The 19,387-nt window shown below is 35.7% G+C and overlaps 1 protein-coding gene across 3 annotated transcripts in view; it reads right to left on the bottom strand.

Annotated features, from left to right (window-relative positions):
- HMCN1 (hemicentin 1) overlaps nucleotides 1-19,387 on the bottom strand; it is a 506,773-nt gene that overhangs the window by 106,359 nt on the left and 381,027 nt on the right. For all 3 annotated transcript variants that reach the window (XM_036867831.1, XM_036867840.1, XM_036867846.1), the window contains exons 58-68: nucleotides 16,291-16,452; nucleotides 15,433-15,546; nucleotides 15,118-15,320; nucleotides 14,744-14,825; nucleotides 14,503-14,634; nucleotides 13,686-13,835; nucleotides 8,433-8,592; nucleotides 6,204-6,328; nucleotides 5,792-5,975; nucleotides 5,117-5,214; nucleotides 3,946-4,224 (exon numbers count right to left, since the gene is read on the bottom strand). In XM_036867831.1, the coding sequence (XP_036723726.1) occupies nucleotides 3,946-4,224; nucleotides 5,117-5,214; nucleotides 5,792-5,975; nucleotides 6,204-6,328; nucleotides 8,433-8,592; nucleotides 13,686-13,835; nucleotides 14,503-14,634; nucleotides 14,744-14,825; nucleotides 15,118-15,320; nucleotides 15,433-15,546; nucleotides 16,291-16,452 (1,689 nt within the window). The remainder of the gene's footprint in view (nucleotides 1-3,945; nucleotides 4,225-5,116; nucleotides 5,215-5,791; nucleotides 5,976-6,203; nucleotides 6,329-8,432; nucleotides 8,593-13,685; nucleotides 13,836-14,502; nucleotides 14,635-14,743; nucleotides 14,826-15,117; nucleotides 15,321-15,432; nucleotides 15,547-16,290; nucleotides 16,453-19,387) is intronic.

The following is a 19,387-nucleotide window of genomic DNA, read 5'->3' as shown; positions in this document are numbered from 1 at the left end:
ATCTCTCTTTATAATATTATTTACTTTTAATACATTTTATGTAACCTAGACTTCAAACTAGACTACTTTTCTCCCTCAACATGTTCAGTCCCTTCTTGCTCTGTGACTTTACTAATGCTATTCCTTCTACTGGAATATCTCCAATAGTCCCACCATCCCCTAACTGAGCATGTTCAAGTACTCTCAAGGTCACTTTAGTATCATTATGTTCATTTGTAAAAACCATAAGTCCTTTCTTGATTCTCTCAACAAACTATAAAATTTCTATCCCTTTTAATTTCCATAGCACGCTGGATGGAAAAGCACTTCTCTGATTCTCCATTTGACTACAGTCAATTCTTTATTCCTCTCACTTATTGGTTATTTACTATGTGTCTGTCACTGTGGATACAAAGATTATTTAAGCACGGCCTTAATCTCAAAAGCTTATAGTACTAGATTTAAAATAACAACATGTTCCCAACTGGTTCAAATACCAGTCATCAGATCTCACATGTGTTAAGTGATTGCGAACCATTTTACTCTGTATCTTGTCCATATGTCTTGTACTTTGAGCAGAATAGGAGTTGTCCATACTCTGATGACTCCAAAACTTATATTTCTAGCCTAGATCTCTCTGCTGGGCTCTAGATCCATATATATAATTATCACATAAGCATCTTCAGTGGGTTGTTTGAAAACAACTTCAAACTCATCATGTATTCAGACTGAACCTGTTACCTTTTCCCTCAAAACCTGGTCTTTTTCCAGCATTCCCTGCATTTGCGTGATGAACCCACCAATTGTTGAGTCACATAAACCAGAAGCTGGGAGTCATCCTTGGTATCTTCTTCCTTGTCATCACTCTCATATGGCCAAATCCACCACCAAGTCTTAATACTTCTACCTGCAACTATTTCTAGAATACATCTTTTCCTCTCACCTGCATCACTAATCTGAGCTATAATGCCGTTTACTTGGACTAATATCTCCTCCTTCCTGGCGGTAGCTGCCTACCCAATATCATTTACTTGTTTCTTTCTTATTAACAGACCTCAATTTTGTTAGGGCTGTCAATGTGCTAAAAACTACATTTCCTAGCCTCTTTAGTAGATAGTAGATGGAGTGGCATGTGAAGATTCTGACCAATGAGATATATAATTAGAGGTAGTTTTGTGGGGATTCTAAGAAAATCCTGAAAGGGGCAGTTCTTTGCCTTTCCTATTTTTTCTGCTCTATTGCTGCCTATAGTGACGCTGGGGGTGAGCAGCCAATGCATGATCACGGTCTGACTATGATATAAAGGCCAAAGGCCAGGAGAACTGTTAAGATCTGAACTGCAGAACCAATGCAACTACTGCCCATCTCCAGACACCTCATTCGGTGAGAAAAACAAAAGTTCTTTAAGTCACCATGTTTAGACTCTCTGTTAATCACAGCCAGACACAATTCCTAATAACACACTGTCTCTCAGAACCCACTCCAAGCCGCTCTCCACTTTGCAATCAGAGTGGTCATTTCAAACTGCAACTCTACTCATGGCATTCCACTTGTCAGAACTTTTAATGGTTTCCCATTGTTCCAAGACAAAACACAAAATGCTTAATGTGGTCAACAATCCCTTCATAGCCTGAACCCTGTCAACTCCCTTACCCACTAGCTTTATTTTGCATGATCTTCTCCCTTGTTTTTAGTATTTTACCCATAGTGGACTTTCAGAACCCTTAATACACCATGACACCTCCCACCAGGTGGATAGAATTAAGTTGAGATTAGTGGTTCACCAAATCAGGACACTTAAATTCACATTTCTATTGTAATATAGATCAGAGTGAAGTTTTTCCGGTTTTAATGGAATTAGCTTTCAACAGATGCTGAAATGCTAAAACTGCTCATTCTTCTGTTAAGCCAGTTTTCAAATCTGTTTTAAGAGAATATCCTTATAAACCCTGCAGGTGGGAAGGTTGTTCTTTGTACGTGACTCTAACAACATTGGTGTTATTTTTCTTTTTGTGTGTTCTACATCCAGAAAGGTACTGGGCCCTGATTCTGCTCCTGGGTTCTAGAATTCCTGCAGAAGTCTTCCTTCTCTTTCTCTCCACTGCCACATGCTACACCAGGCCCCTGTATTTTTAGGCCTGTGTGAGTTTAAGAGACTCTCCGATTCATTCTTCACTCCGTCATCAGAGGGATTTTTTGGGAAGTGAAATCTGACTGTAACATATTCCTGCTTAAGCTTCTTCTACTGCCTTTGTAATGAGGCCCGAATTCTCTAACTGAGGCTCTTCACAGTACGGCTTCTGTCCAGGTATATTTCCAGTCTTGTCTTCTACTCTTGCTGTTACACTCAGCTTCAGTAAGCACAGATAGACAACTCAAGGTTTATCATTTCTAGGTAAAAGATGTAGGCATCTCCTCACTCATCTCTACAGTCTTACTTTTTAAGGCTTAGATGTATCTTTGAAGAGACCTTCTTTGAACCTTCCCACAGAATTTAATTTTCGTCATATCATCCTCATCACACTCATAAGTAATTACTTTTTCAATATCTGTGTTCCCCGCCAATGCAGGAACTTGAGGGCTGAGACCACATCCTTCCTATTCAGTGATGCAGTCAAGTACTTGTCATACCATATATCACATAGTAGGTGTCCAATAATTATCTGTTACATGTTGACTAGAAACATGCCTGACACATAATATATAGTCAATAATTAACAATTAATAGGTAATTAATGTACAAGATGTCATCTCTTGATATTCCTCATATTCTGTGAATTGCTATACGGGAATTTGTTATTCCATCCTTCCTTACAAACACATGCTTTCTTCTGCCTTTTGTCTCTAAATATTCTGGTGTACTGCCTCCACTACTACTTTTCATTCTATGGAATACTCATCTACACCACAGTATTTCTGTTTGTTTATTTAGATATTGTTCTGTCTCCTGCTACAGTTAAAACTCACTTTAATCCACCTGATAAGTACCTAGTTCCATTCAGTTCAAGCCAACAGATAAATATTATGTGTCAAATGCCATGCTAAGCCCTGGGAGTAATAAGATAATAATAATAATAATAATAATAATAATAATAATAATAATAATAATATAAATATTATGTGTCAAATGCCATTCTAAGCCCTTTTTACAATAAGTAAAAAGGGTATTGATCATCACAGAGTTTAACTAAGGATGAAACAGACTTTTAAGGTTACACAAATAATTAAAATTGTAATAGGTACCACGAGAAAGATTATAGGATGTCCTGAAAACATTTGGCTAGACTCTTGCCAAAATTCTTATTTTTCCTTGTGGGGTGCATTTTGTTAGAAAAAATGTAAAGAGCCTGAGGTTTTACCTCAATCATCGTGAAAACAAAAAACTCCAAAAAATTATTGATTATTGAAATAATTCATTTCATTCATTTTCATTTCTCTTCCAAAGTCAAATTTTTTTACTTCAAGGAAAAGATATGTTTTCCCTTTATACTATTTATTTGCATGTAGAACACTGGAGTACCTATTTAAAATACTTATTTTAATGCACAAAAGAGTAAATAGAACTAGACTATTTGAAATGACCATTACAACTATAATCTACAGACTGGGTCATTTAAAGATTGTTTGGAATAACATAATAGTATAAATATCATGCTTTTCCATTAAATTACTAGCATCAGAAGTGATTTCAGTTCTCCAAAAAAGTTAAAAAGCTACTTATCAATTGGTTGTATGACATTGTCAATGAATAATGTTTTACAAGTGGGAGTGTTCATCCTTTTACACAGATAAGAAACACAATAATTTAACATGCTTCAGATACTAAAAGTAAACCTAGGTGAATTACAGAACAGAAATATGAAGTACAATGAAGTTTTTACAAATTTTGTCCTATAGCCAATGATTCTAAGAATTATACTTACTTATTGTCTTTATTATCACTTATTTTCCAATTATTTTACTTACCTAGGACCTTCAGGATAAAGTGTTTACTGACTTCTCCTGCTTCATTTGAGGCAATGCAGGTGTACCTTCCTGAATCTTCGGTTTCTGCTTTGATGAGCTGAAGGACCATTTCTTGAGAGCTTATTGACAGATGGGCATCAAGCCCCAGAGGCTGGCCATCTCTAAGCCAGGACATCCTGGGAGTTGGGGTTCCATCGGTAAAACATGTCATGGAGGTGGAACTACCCTTGACAATTGTGATTTCCTCTGTTCCCATCCCATTGTCCAGTTTTGGTGGTACTGTATAGAAAACAAAACAAAATTATATATCTATTATAATTTGAGATCAATTTAGATTAAAAAATTTAAATGGTTCAATTAGTTCTATAGTGTTTCTATGATCTATAAAAATATAGAATTTAAAATAGCATATAATTAGTTGATGACTTTACTATAAAAGCATGTGTTATGTAGACTAATTTTTAACCTTCCAAAATATTAGCAATAAGACCTCAATACTGTTTCCTTGTAGAACAAACTAAATGTGTTTTAAAATTTGGCCATTTTTTAACATCTTAGGTTTTTCCTTTTAAATTGTTAAAATGTATATTATTACAGAAGTGTACTTCTAGCTACTTTATGTGGAATAAATAAAATAATAATAAGTTCCAGAGTAAACTGTATATAATCCAACATAAATCATTTGTAGGCTATAGTAAATAGTTACTTAACTGTTCTGAGAAATTCTTGGGGATTGTGAACTCTGGTCTAGCAAATCTTAATAATTCAGAAATTGAATGTTTTGAGTTCTAACTCTACTTAACATACACACAGAGATATTTAGTATATATGCACACATCCCTTCATACTTTAAATACTCTCAGTGAGACACTAACATTATTAGAAAACAGTCTTAACTTCCTCTTTGTATGAAAAGACTGGTCTTGTGTCTGGATTGAAATACTATTTTTAAAAATTTAGATTTCATTGAATGCAAAATTCCAGGTTAGAAAAGTATGTTGACAGACAGTATGCTCCAATATATATGGACCCCTTGGGAGAGCAGGCATTCCAGAAACCCTAGTTAAGATCCTATTTTACCACTCCTTTCTGATACGTCAATATTTAAATTAAGGCTGTTGTTTAATATTGGACACATAGTATAGTACTAGGATTGTTTCTGGTGACATACCAAAAACTTGAAGACTGTAATGTTTATTATCCACCCCGGCTCTGTTGGAGGCCACACAAGTATACACAGCAGCGTCAGACACCTGAGCTCTCACAATCCTGAAAAACAGTTTGAGCCAACGCTTCATAATTTGATCCCATTCAAGATATACAAATACAACATTTGTGATAATACAAAGATTAAAGAAGGTGATTTATTTTGGGAAATTTTAGTTATAAAGCTTATAACCATCCATCACAAAATATAGATGCCTCCAGTGCCATTTATTCGACAGAGCCACTGAAAATATAACACAATATGAGAGGTGAATATTTTTCAAATATATATTAATAGAGAATGATGAAAATCATGAAAATCACATGATTGTAGTAAGCATCTTCCTATCATTTTGCCATATAAAGTTTTAGCTATAATAGTAGTCCTTGAAAAAATATATGATACATATATGTCTATGAAAGACCTATTTTATACAAACTTACTAAAACATGAGCATTTAAATAAGAATAATAAACCATGCCAGACTTATATTTGCTATCCCCCCCTTCTAAAAAAATACTGAAAGGGAAACAAAAGTAAAAGCTTAGGGAAAGACATTTTAAAAACATTATTTAGATGAAGTTAAAGTTTACAATCACAGTAACTTTGTCTAGCAAATCATATACAATGAAAGCTGACCTGACAACTTGTCCTCCAGACAGCAACCGGACATGGGAGGAGAGAGGCAGAGGAAGTCCATTCTTTAGCCAGTTTATCTGTGGTGGAGGCATCCCTGTGGCTCTGCATTCAATATTTATTGAAGTATCCACCAAAGCCATTAGTTTCTCTGCTTCTTCTTTATTACCCCTAATTGCAGGTGGAACTACGTCATGTAGAAAATGAGAGAGAAGGGGGTGGGGTGGGGTGTGTATTACCAGTTCCAATCATTTCAACTACATTTACCCATATTTCTGCCTTGTATCCCAAAAGGAAACAACAAGGACATCGCATTTTAGAACTAAATGCTTCAGACACCTACTACTGGACCTTCATTTCTTCTGATCGATTCCTAAGGCAGCATAGTCAAAAGAGGGTGAAATTTTGTATTTACCATAGACGTTCACATTAAAAATTCGGTCTTCTTCTCCAGCAGGATTAGTAGCAACACATGTGTATTTCCCCGTGTCAGATGGGAGGGCTTCGTAAATGTTTAATGTGCTGCCATCTGCAGTCACCCTATAGAAAAGATTATATCAGAGGCACTGAGATGATATATATGGAGCTATTTCTAGAAAACTCATTCCAGATTATTAGATTCTTTAAAAAAAGTCACCCTAAAATGCATCTTCATCTTGGATATAATAGTTCAAATCTTTTCCACTAAGTACATGGAAGCCTGTTAAAGTCAGAGCTAGTGAAACTGGTAGAGATTTCAGGCAACCAGCTAAATTGCCACAGTAATGGATCTCATATATCCACTGCCTCCTTATGAGAAAAAAGGAAGTGAACAAAATCAGGTTAGGAACTTTTCTACCCAAATCATGGGCAAAGACATGTTTTTCTCAGAGATTGAATGTTTTGTCCTTAGTTATCAATATAAGGCTGGAATTAAATGAAAATTATAAAAACTCTGGTATAAAAATTGAAGAATGTTATAGTAAAAAATTAAAGTGAAAAATCTAGCTATAAACAACTTACTAATACTCTTAATGAGAAGGTGCAGGATAGGATAATTTATTTAAGCACTGACAACAACTTAGTATTTATGTATGAGTATAGTTTGCAGAAATTTTTCTACAAATTGCTAAAGCTTTTCCTTTGATTTACATAATAGTGAATACTAACTATACAACTAGGTTATAATGATATCTAAATTAAGATTATTGCATTATTGAGTCTCTTCACACACCATTGATTATCAAATAAAACTTCCTGTGTTTTACAAAGAGATTAAATTGCTATCTACAGTCATTCTTACAATAGTGATTTTATTAGATTCTCCCACTGTCAAAAGTAAATACTCCATTTCTACTATATCATGTTATTAAATATAATTATTGAGAATTACAATTTTATTATCTGGGTCTATTTTATTTTTTCTTTTTCAAAATATGGATTTTAAAATTCCATGAGTTTAACCATATGAATAAACAAAAAGCAAGTTGCTATGACCAAAGGAAAGTAGTAAGTTGACTTTGGAAAAATTACTGTATTTGACTGACAAATTGGCCCATTTACAAACCTACACATATTGTGGAGCTGGGAACAAATAATAAAGTGGATATAAGAATAAGTATATTTGGGATCTTAATGTGAGAGGAGAAGTAATAGATCCTAAATTCCTCGGTACAAATATTATCTTATAGATCTTGAGGTCCCACCAACTATCCAGTACTTGGTTTAGAATAGGGTTGATATCAGCTGATTTAATAAATAACTAAATATTTAACTATTCAGAAATGTCCACACCAGAGAATTGAAACTCAAAATGTACCTCTAAACTAAAACATTGTTTGGCAATTTACCCAATCTTGTAAAGGGGACAAATGTGTAAATTTTAACGTAAAACGATTTCAAAGAAAATAACATTTATTTTTCTTTAAATTATGTATATTCAATTCATTGATTAGAAAATATACTGCAAACCCTTAAATTTAAAATGCTGGTTCAAAATGATAAAGTTTGCAATACACTTAATTAATGCCTTCTGAGGTATATATAATTCTTTGAGTAATTATAATTATTCTGGTATGTGTATATTATGGGACTTTGTGATGAAATAATATAGTGGAGTGTAGAATTCTGCAGTGTCCTTCAAAAGGCATTTGTTGTTGAAAGTAGCAGGAATCCCTTACCACATTATCATTCCATCTCTATGTGGTTTGTGGTGTGAAGTGTCAGCTGAAAACGGGATTTGGACAAATCACTATAGGAGATGAAGAGGTTATGATGATAGTATCTTTTCTCAAAATGAGCCAAGCACTATGGCATGTCTGGTGGTTTGGTGATTTCAGGACACAAAATCATATCTAAGAGATGACTGATGAATCTTTTGTAGGATGAAATTGGTTTGATGTTAGCAAGAAAGAAGAACGAATTATTTTATGATGTGGACTTTGGTATAAATGTTCTGAAATTAGAGGAATAAAATCTACAACAGTTAACTAACACTTGCAGGAATGAACATGTGAGATTTTATAACACAGAGTTGATAAATAAGGAACACATACACACAGACAAATACTTTTGAGTGATTCTCCAAGGAGAATATCTGTGTCCAACTCTCTAAAACTGTAGAACACATTACAATTAATGATGCAAAAATTCTTTTCACACATACCGAATTCTTTCTGTTTCACTGTTAGTTATGGGCTTTCCATCTCTAAGCCACTGAATAAGTGGGGTAGGAATGCCATTTGCATTGCAGACCAGCTCAACATTTTCCCCAAGAAGGACACTGACTTCACTTGGAATCTCAGCACCAGCAACATTTGGAGGAACTTTGGAGAAATAATTGACTTTCATTAACAAGGCACAAGAATATAAATTCTAATGAATGCAACAGAATCATAGAAAAATATGCCATTTTTATTTCATATTCTTTCTAGATTGTGGTTCAAGATCAAACTCTTGTTATTGCCATAAATTATTTTTAAATGAGGAATAGGTAGAGGAATCACTTCAATATTCCTGTTATATTGTAAGTTGGTATAATTATTTGCTCATGGTGGTTGGTGACATATCTACCTCATGGGCACCCCTCCTGGCCAAACGGAATCGCTCTTAGAGTAAATCCTCAATAGATAGCTCAGAATTAATACAGTTCAGGAGAATCTGTTTTATAAAATTTTGGCATAAACATCTAAGAAAAGTATCTAAGTTGGTTAATTCTTTCTCTATTTAAATATTATTTATTCTGAACAATAGATAGGTTTATTATTGGTTTCAAGATTTAATCATTTCTGTTCCCTTTTTCTAGCCATCTTTGTTTTTCACCTTAATGATCCATTTAAGAAATAGTGTGTACTTAAAAGCTTTTGCACAGAAAAGGAAACCATAAACAAGATGAAAAGACAACCCTCAGAATAAGAGAAAATATTTGCGAACAAAGCAACTGACAAAGGATTAATCTCCAAAATACACAAACAGCTCAGGCAGCTCAATATCAAAAAAAACAAAACAAAACAATCCAATCAAAAAATGGGCGGAAGATCTAAACAGACATCTCTCCAAAGAAGACATACAGAGGGCCAACAAACACATGAAAAGATGCTCAACATCACTAATTATTAGAGAAATGCAAATCAAAACTACAGTGACGTATTACCTCACACCAGTCAGAATGGCCATCACTAAAAAATCTACAACTTTGTTACAGAGCAGAAAGTAGCACACCATTGTACAGCAATTATACTCCAATAAAGATGTTTAAAAAAAAAAATCTACAAACAATAAATGCTGAAAAGGGCATGGAGAAAAGGGAACCCCCTTGCACTCTTGGTGGAAATGTAAATTGGTGTAGCCACTATGGAGGACAGTATGGAGGTTCCTTAAAAAACTAAAAATAGAACTACCATATGACCCAGCAATCCCACTACTGGGCATATACCCAGAGAAAACCATAATTCAAAAAGACGTGCAGGGCTTCCCTGGTGGTGCAGTGGTTGAGAATCCGCCTGCCAATGCAGGGGACACGGGTTCGAGCCCTGGTCTGGGAAGATCCCACATGCCGCGGAGCAACTGGGCCCATGAGCCACAACTACTGAGCCTGCACGTCCAGAGCATGTGCTCCGCAAGAAGAGAGGCCACAATAGTGAGAGGCCTGTGCACCGCGATGAAGAGTGGCCCCTGCTTGCTGCAACTGGAGAAAGCCCTCACACAGAAATGAAGACCCAACACTGCCAAAAATAAATAAATAAATAAATAAATAAATTTATTTAAAAAAAAATAAAAAATAAGACATGCACCCCAGCGTTCATTGCAGCACTCTTTACAATAGCCAGGACATGGAAGCAACCTAAATGTCCATCAACAGAGGAATGGATAAAGAAGATGTGGCACATATATACAATGGAATACTACTCAGCCATGAAAAGGAATGAAATTGGGTCATTTATAGAGACGTGGATGGACCTAGAGACTATCATACAGAGTGAAGTAAGTCAGAAAGAGAAAAACAAATATTGTATATTAACGCATATATGTGGAATCTAGAAAAATGGTATAGATTATCTTACTTGCAACGCAGAAATAGAGACACAGACATAGAGAATGTATGGACACCAAGGGGGGCAAGAGGGGGGGGTGGGATGAATTGGGATTGACATATACAAACTACTGATACTATGTATAAAATAGATAACTAATGAGAACCTACTGTATAGCTCAGGGAACTCTACTCAGTGCTCTGTGGTGACCTAAATGGGAAGGAAATCCAAAAAAGAGGGGATATTTGTATACGTATAGCTGATTTACTTTACTGTACAGTAGAAAGTAACACAGTACTGTAAAGCAACTATACTCCAATAAAAATTAATTTAAAAAAAAGAAATAACATGTACATACAACTCAACAACAAAAAAACAAGCAACCCAATTGAAAAATGGGCAGAAGACCTAAACAGACATTTCTCCAAAGAAGACATACAGATGGCCAACAGGCATATGAACCAGATATTCAACATCACTAATTATTAGAGAAATGCAAATCAAAACTACAATGAGGTATCACCTCACACCAGTCAGAATGGCCATCATCAAAAAGTCTACAAATAACAAATGCTAGAGAGGGTGTGGAGAAAAGGGAACCCTCCTACACTGTTGGTGGAAATGTAAATTGGTGAAGCCACTATGGAGAACAGTATGGAGGTTCCTCAGAAAACTAAAAATAGAATTACCATATGATCCAGAAATCCCACTACTGGGCATATATCTAGACAAAACTATAATTCAGAAAGATACATGCAGGACTTCCCTGGTGGCGCAGTGGTTAAGAATCTGTCTGCCAATGCCGGGGACACGGGTTCGATTCCTGGTCTGGGAAGATCCCACATGCCGCAGAGCACCTAAGCCCGTGCGCCACAACTACTGAGCCTGCGCTCTAGAGCCCGCTAGCCATGACTGTTGAGCTTGTGCGCCACAACCACTGAGCCTGCGTGCTGCAACTACTGAAGTCCACGCGCCTAGAGCCCATGCTCTGCAACAAGAGAAGCCGCTGCAATGAGAAGCCTGAGCACCACAACGAAGAGTAGCCCGTGCTCATCACAAGTTGAGAAAGCCCGCGTGCAGCAATGAAGACCCAATGCAACCAAAAATTTAAAAAAAAAAAATTATATTAAAAAAAAAGATACATGCATCCCTATGTTCATAGCAGCACAATTCACAATAGCCAAGACATGGAAACAACCTAAAGAAGATGTGGTACATATATATAATGGAATACTGCTCAGCCATAAAAAAGAATGAAATAATGCCATTTGCAGCAACATGGATGCAACCATAGATTATCATACTAAGTGAAGTAAGTCAGAAAGACAAATACCATATGATATCACTTATATGTGGAATCTAAAATATGACACAAATGAACCTATCTATGAAACAGGAACAGAATCACAGACATAGAGAAGAGACTGGTGGTTGCCAAGGAGGAGGGGGTTGGGGGAGGGATGGAGTGGCTTGCTGGGGTTAGCAGATGTAAGCTTTTATATATATTATAGAATGGATAAACAACAAGGTCCTACTGTATAGCACAGAGAACTATATTCAATATCCTATGATAAACCATAATGGAAAAGAATATTTAAAAAAAATGAATGTATATAGATGTATACCTGAATCACTTTGCTGTAGAGCAGAAATTAACACAACATTGTAAATCAACTATACTTCAACAAAAAGAAATATTGATTTTAAAAAAAGAAATAATGTGTAATAAAAATATTGACAGTAGTATAAGACAGAAACACATTTTAATTCTTTCTAAATAATTATAGTGGTGTGCTGGAGGCAGCTCACACCAGAGCCAATTTTGCACATCTTTCCTACTCCATGTTCGGTGCCATCATATTCGTACCTTGAAATGGGCCACTGTGGGAATACTTACACCATAGAAACTGACAAACGATTGGTTACAAATCAAGACCTTTTTGTCTGCAGAGTCAACTGTTAAACATTTACCAGCACATTGCTATATAATATCTCCAAATCTCATTTTAGTCGTCCAGAAGATGATAATATCAAATTTGTACAACTTAGAAGTTGAATCAAGAATGTAAATGAGACATCCTATAACAAGTATATAATATAGGAAAAACACAGACTAGGCCCTATGTGTATATACAATTTCTAGTCCTAAGACATAATAGCATATATAAAAAGTCTGGCAAAATGTTTGGTCACACCACATACCCCATGATTGGCACCTCTTATTATTAGTGCATTAAACATAATTAAACATGCAATTTCTGACACTGAATCTCTGAATAGCAGTTTTTCCCTTTTTACTTCTGAAATCTTAAAGCATCACTAATAGGAGAAACCACTGTTACTCATCAACATCTTAATTTTTCTTTAATTTCAGTTTTTCTTTAATTTCAGGTGGGTTTTAACTAATCTTATTGTGATCACTTTGCAATATATACATATATCAAGTCATTATGTTGCACACCTTAAACTAATACAGTGTTATATGTCAATTATATCTCAATAAAACTGGGAAAAAAATTTCAATTTTCTGGAGTTAGCTTTAACAGAGCATGCAACAGGTAGATAACACATATTCACAATTGCATTTATAACTGACGAGAAATTCTTTTCAGTAACTATAATAAAATTGGAAAAAGCAAGCATTTCAACTTAGTTTCAAGTTAGACTTCCATTTCAATTTAAACATTAGGCCAAAAGTAATACCCCAAAGGTTTGCTGAAAATCAAAAGGATGCAAGTTCTCCCTGCAGTGCTCAATTCTATGCTGGAACATAGTAGATGTTAATTAAATATTTCTTGGATGAATCAATGCTCCTTATTCTCAAACCAAAATAGTATAAGATTCATGATTATTTAAGCTCACCTAATCCTTGGCCAGCAATTAGAACATATTTAATCTCTTCATGAGATAAATCTTACTTATCTATATAAATAGGAAGAGACCTATAGGCTTAGCATCAAAATAAGTTATTCCAGTTTTAAATAAACAAGTAATTCAATAGAATATATACTATAGGAAGGTAAACATTTCAGGAAACATGAAAAAAAAACAGATTTTGAAATTTCTACTATTCTTTTCTCCACATTTATGTCCATTTTCATGAAAATACTATCTACTGGCAAATGTAGGACAGAAAATTGACAGTATTTTTTGTTTATCTAATGATGTTTTGTAAGTCAAATCATTATGCTGTGCACCCTAAATTATACGGTTCTTTATATCACTTATATCTCAATAAATTGGAAAAGAAATAAAATACCCAAAACATGCAAAAAAGAGATATTTTGAATCCATCATAAATGATCTATTTAGATGTACTCTTATTTTGTACTATAGACAGAATGTAATAAAGAAACTGAAGACAGATCAGAGTGTACCACACATACCTTGAATTGAAAGAATGTAATTTTTCTGTGCTTTTCCCTCCATATTTGATGCAATACAGGTATAGTTTCCACTGTCTGAATGCTGAGACCGGGCAATTTGGAGTTTGCTACCTCCCGACAAAATATGAACTTCAAGTGAGTCAGAATTTTCTTGAGGTAGAAACAAAGCAAAACAAAACATAAAAAAGCTTTTATGTTAACATCTCTACAAGTCACTGTAAAAATGTCTTACTTTATGTGACAAATGTATTTTTTGAAGTTTTTCCCTTGTACTTTGATTTTAAAGGACAGCCTTTTTTTGAAAATGGAAAGGAGAAAAATCTCTGTAAAATGAAGAATCCTTTTGTAGGGCTTCCCTCGTGGTGCAGTGGTTAAGAATCTGCCTGCCAATGCAGGGGACACGGGTTTGAGCCCTGGTCTGGGAAGATCCCACAGGCCGCGGAGCAACTAAGCCTGTGCCAGAACTACTGAGCCTGTGCTCTAGAGCCCGCGAGCCACAACTACTGAAGCCCGCGCGCCTAGAGCCCATGCTCCACAACAAGAGAAGCCAGCACACTGAGAAGCCCGCGCACCGCAACAAAGAGTAGCCCCCGCTCACCGCAACTAGAGAAAAGCCCGCGCGCAGCAACAAAGACCCAACGCAGCCAAAAATAAAAATTAAAAAAAAAAGAATCCTTTTGTAAGTTTATATTACAATACATTAGGCTTTATGAACTAAACACAACTATGTGCATAATACTGAAAATGTGCTAGTTTATTAACCTAGTGAATCAAGAGCAAAAGAAAACAGTTATAAAAAAATGCACAGCTACATTACCTATGGGTTTGTGGTTCTTTAACCATGCTATCATGGGAGGTGGGATTCCAGTGGCATCACATGTTAAAGTCACAGGATTGCTGATTGTCTCCACAATGACTTCTTTTTCAGGCCCTTCAATACTGGGTGGCACTGTAAAAAGACAGAAGAAAATCATGTGTCCTCATTAAGTTAATTCAGGATACTTTCTTTCATTTGCATATCTGGGGGAAAAAGACTTATATTAGAGGCAGATGCTCACCATATACATTGAGGTGGAAATTTTTATCATCCCGTCCTGCTACATTTATAGCTCTACATACATACTGGCCTGTGTCAGATACCTAAAAGAAAAAGATACTATTGTATGTGCTCCATTAAGTTATAGATGACCAATCACACCGTTCGAGTGTAGATTAAATCATCAGTCATCTTTATGCTTAAATGCCCCAGTCCTAATTGCCTTCTACAATCCTGCTTTTTTTAAAATGAAAAATGAGGATAATGGCATTGATGATGTTATTTTTTAAATGGAAATAATTTTTCACTGTAGTAAGGGGAATATGCAACTTCCAATTCTCCCTTCCATAATCCCACCAAGGAGTCATGGCACACAAACAAGAATAAAAGATGCACCTCAGCTTTCGTGATGTGCAGCATTTGTCCATCGGCCAAAATCTCCAGCTGAGTAGACTCTGTTAGCATCCGCCCATTCTTATACCAGGTGATGACTGGAGGTGGGACAGCATTCGATTCACACTCCAATGACACTGAGGTGCCCTCTCTTACATTAACTACAGAAAGAGATTCGCTGCCATGATCTTTAATGCTTGGGGGCACTGAAGGAAGAAAATAAGAACAGAGGATTTTTTTTTCATAGAATGCTCAGATAGAAAATATCTGATACCAGTTTAAAAATGAAAAAATCTTATGAAAAAAGTATAAGCAAACCATAAACAGTCAGGGAAACTTTTTTCTTGCTTTCACCAGCTTGGTTGATAGCTATACAAGTGTATTCACCACCATCAGATACCTTGGCCCGGATAATTTGTAAAGTTCGACCACCTGTGGGCAAATACAATGCAAACTGAAGTTTGGTACAGAGGTTGTTGTAATAACTACCTTATCAATAAGATAAATAGCAAAATATATCCTTACCCTTAGAGGAAAATCTAAGCATAGATAGAAACATATAGAAGCATTTCATATATAAAATGAAAGAATTTAATCAGTTTCCTTTGATCCTTTCATTACTATTTATTCTACTTCCTTATAAAAGAAGAAATTAATAAAATTTTCTCTCCAGTAACCAAACATGGATAATCGAACTGTTTCATATAGATTCTAGTGAGCAAACCATAATTGTACTATAGTCAGTATATGTCAACAAGTATTTCTGGGTTTAAATCCCCCACAGTGCAGAAGTGGCTGTCCGTCTGTTAGTCTATCTACTGATATTAATCTATCCTCAAGGAGCTTTAGGATCGATTGAAAACAACCAGTGATTTTACCCAATGAAAGCGCTATTTACTAGTCTATCACCCCCAAGTAATTGCTATGCAGTTCTGTTCCTAAATTTCATAATTTCTTGAAGTAGACCTTGTTACTGTACATTCCCACTGAAATCATAAAGTCTTTACAGTCTTATCCTAATGGCCCCAAATGGCTAAAGAGAGGCATTTAATGTGAACAAATAAATGCAGCAAGACAAAAGTTTGGAAAGAGACTAAGTTGAAATGCCATTTGTATTAAAAATAAAGAAAAATGAGAAAGTGTTGCCCACTTCATAAAGAGTTCTAAGTTCCTTACCGGGCACAATGAGAGCATTTGTATTTAGCTTGATAGGCTGTTCATTCTTGAGCCAGCTGAGATCAGGAGGTGGAAAACCGGAGACCTCACAGGTCAAAGAGATGAAATTGTTCACCACAACAGTGAGATTTTCAGGGTTAGGACCAATGACACTTGGAGGAACTATAATAGTAAATATATTAAGAGTGAAATATATTGGTATTAATAGTAAACATATTAAAAGTGAAAAGTGATATTATCAGTAATACATATTCCAATTTATTAATATAAGCCCAACCACTGTACTCTGCTAAAGCACTGAGTTAATGATACTGTTAATTATTTACCTTTCTTCTTAGAATTCCCTAATGCCTTCATCAAACTCATGTCCATCAGTTTTGTTTTTCCCAATTGAAACAATACTAGAATTTTCAGACAGAATTATTCTGCATTTTATTTGTAAAATGTAGTTGCCAGTTTCTAAGATGGTTTTGTCAAGGTACACACACCTAATACTGCTTTTTATTAAATACATTTGAATATTCTTGTCTTTAATATTATATCCTTAAAGTTTTTATTTTCTTGCTTATAGAAATAATAGAGTAGACCTGTTATTTTAGGGTATCTATCAATAAATTATACAGGTTATTTCAACAATGTAAATCACTGACTTTCAAGATAAGCAGAAAATTTAAGAAATAAGCAATACAATGGCTTATTGTTCAAAACCAAAAAAGAATTCCAAAAGCAAAAGCAGTACAGAGAAAAAGTGGAGTAAAAAAGCATAAGATTAATAATGCAATGCCAATTATGCATGTTAAAACACATGCAGATGAAATAATAGATTTTTTTACAAGAACACATGCATGTGGAAGGAATAACATCATACATATTTGAATGGTTTCTATGTGGGGGGTGGGAATAGGAGCGAGGAATGAGCATAAAAATGAGTGAATACATTAATGAATGAAAACATTAATAAATAAAGGCAGAGGTGGGTTTTGCTCAGGCCAATGAAGATAGTAAGACATGAAGTAAAGAACACAACTAATGTAACACTCTATTATTATGTTATACTCTCTATGTTACATTATACTCTTTTATATTAAGACTGAGGTCTTCAAATAGCATCAAAAACAAAAGCAAAAGATCAAAAGGCAAAATTGCTTTTTAAATTTTACTCTACATGGTTTTTTTATCCACCAATTTTCATATTCATTCATTCACTCATTTATCAAATATTTATTAAATACCTACTGTATTTCAGATGTGCTAAGTGCTGATACAATATGAAAAATGCAATAGATAATATCTATAAAGAATTAATAATTTGGTGATAGCGACAGACATTGAACAAAAAATAACAGCTAACATTTTTTGAGTGGTTATGCTGTGCCAGGCAGTGAACTAAACGCTTCATGTATACCATTTCATTGGAGGCTCAGAAACCTTATGTGTTAGATACAGTTCTTATCCTCTTATTTATTATAGATGAGCAAGCTGAGACAGAGAAAGGTTAGCATCTTGCCTAAGGTTTCACAGTTAGATACTGGAAGAAACTGGAAGACTGCTGTCTGGCTCTAGAGCCCTGTTCTTAGCCATTGTCCGATACTGCCTAGTAATTACAAGTGTGATGAGTGTGAGTGTCAATCAGAAGAGTAGGGTGACAACAGGGAAATAACCTAGTTTGGGGGTCAGGAGGAAGAAGTGACATTAAAAAAGATGCTGAAGTATGACCAGGAATAAGCTAAGCGGAAGACAGATAATGGATGTGTCTTTCAGAAAGAAGGCATGGCACATACAAAGGCCCAAATGGGGAAAAGAACATGGCACCAGAAGGTTGGCATGGTCAGAGTCTGAAGAGCAAGGCTGCTGGGGAGTAAGGTGGAGAAGGCAAAGATTAAAGGACTAAATAGTATAAAATCCTAGAGGGTCTTCTGGGCATCATTAGAATGCTGAAATAACAGCCTAAGGAAAGGAAAGCAGAAGAGTGGTTTACTCAAAAATTAGCTTAAAAGGTATCAATCTGGCCACAGTGGAGGGAACTGGAGAGAAGGCTAGAAGGGACTCAGAAAGACCAGTTAGGAGATTATTGCTGTAATAAGTGCAAAAGATGATAGTGCTATGCCTAGGATGGTGTCAGAAAGGACAGGAAAGTGAGTGGATCCAGAATATTATGTAGGTAGAATATTTAGGACTCAATGCTTTGGGGGTGAGGTTTAAGGAGGAGGAGGAATCAAGGATGACATTCATTTTATTGGCTCAAACAATGCGAAGATGGTGATTCCGTTTACTGAGACAGAGATCCCTGGAGGAGGAACACATTTTTGGGAAAAGGTAATGAGCTCAGTTATATACACATGGTCTTAGAGTGACTATTAGGCATTTGTGTCAATAAGAAGTACAGGACTTCCCTGGTGGCACAGTGGTTAAGAATCCGCTTGCCAATGCAGGAGACACGGGTTCGAGCCCTGGTCTGGGAAGATCCCACATGCCGCGGAGCAACTAAGCCCGTGTGGCAAACTACTGAGCCTGTGCTCTGGAACCCACGAGCCACAACTACTGAGCCTGTACGCCACAACTACTGAAGCCCGCGTGCCTAGAGCCCGTGCTCCACAACAAGAGAAGCCACTGCAATGAGAAGCCCGTGCACCGCAATGAAGAGTCACCCCCGCTCACCGCAACTAGAGAAAGCCCCCGCGCAGCAATGAAGACCCAACGCAGCCAAAAATAAATATAAAAAAATAATAAATAAATTAAAAAAAAAAAAGAAGTACATATTTGAACAGAAGAGTCTAGAGTTCCTCAGGTGGCCCTGGCTGAAAATAAAAATTTGGAAACTATTTTGCTCATAGATGGTATCTGAAATTTGGGAATTCATGAGATCACATAGGAAAAGAGTGGGAAGAATAAAGTCTAGAGCTTGGAAAACTAAAGTGTAATAGTCAAGTAGAGAAGGAGGAACTGGCAAAGACAACTGGGAATGCGAGACTGGAAAGGCAAGATATCAATAAGGGGTGTGGGCATCACAAAAGCCAAAGGAAGAGAATTTTTGAAAAAGATAGTCAAATGCTCAAGAATGTTGAATGCTCAGAAGTAAGAAAGATAAAGCCTGAAA

This window comes from Balaenoptera musculus, chromosome 1 (assembly GCF_009873245.2).
Source record: "Balaenoptera musculus isolate JJ_BM4_2016_0621 chromosome 1, mBalMus1.pri.v3, whole genome shotgun sequence".
NCBI lineage: Eukaryota > Metazoa > Chordata > Mammalia > Artiodactyla > Balaenopteridae > Balaenoptera > Balaenoptera musculus.
Note: the sequence above shows the minus strand (reverse complement) of the source record. Positions and strands in the feature narration are given on the sequence as shown.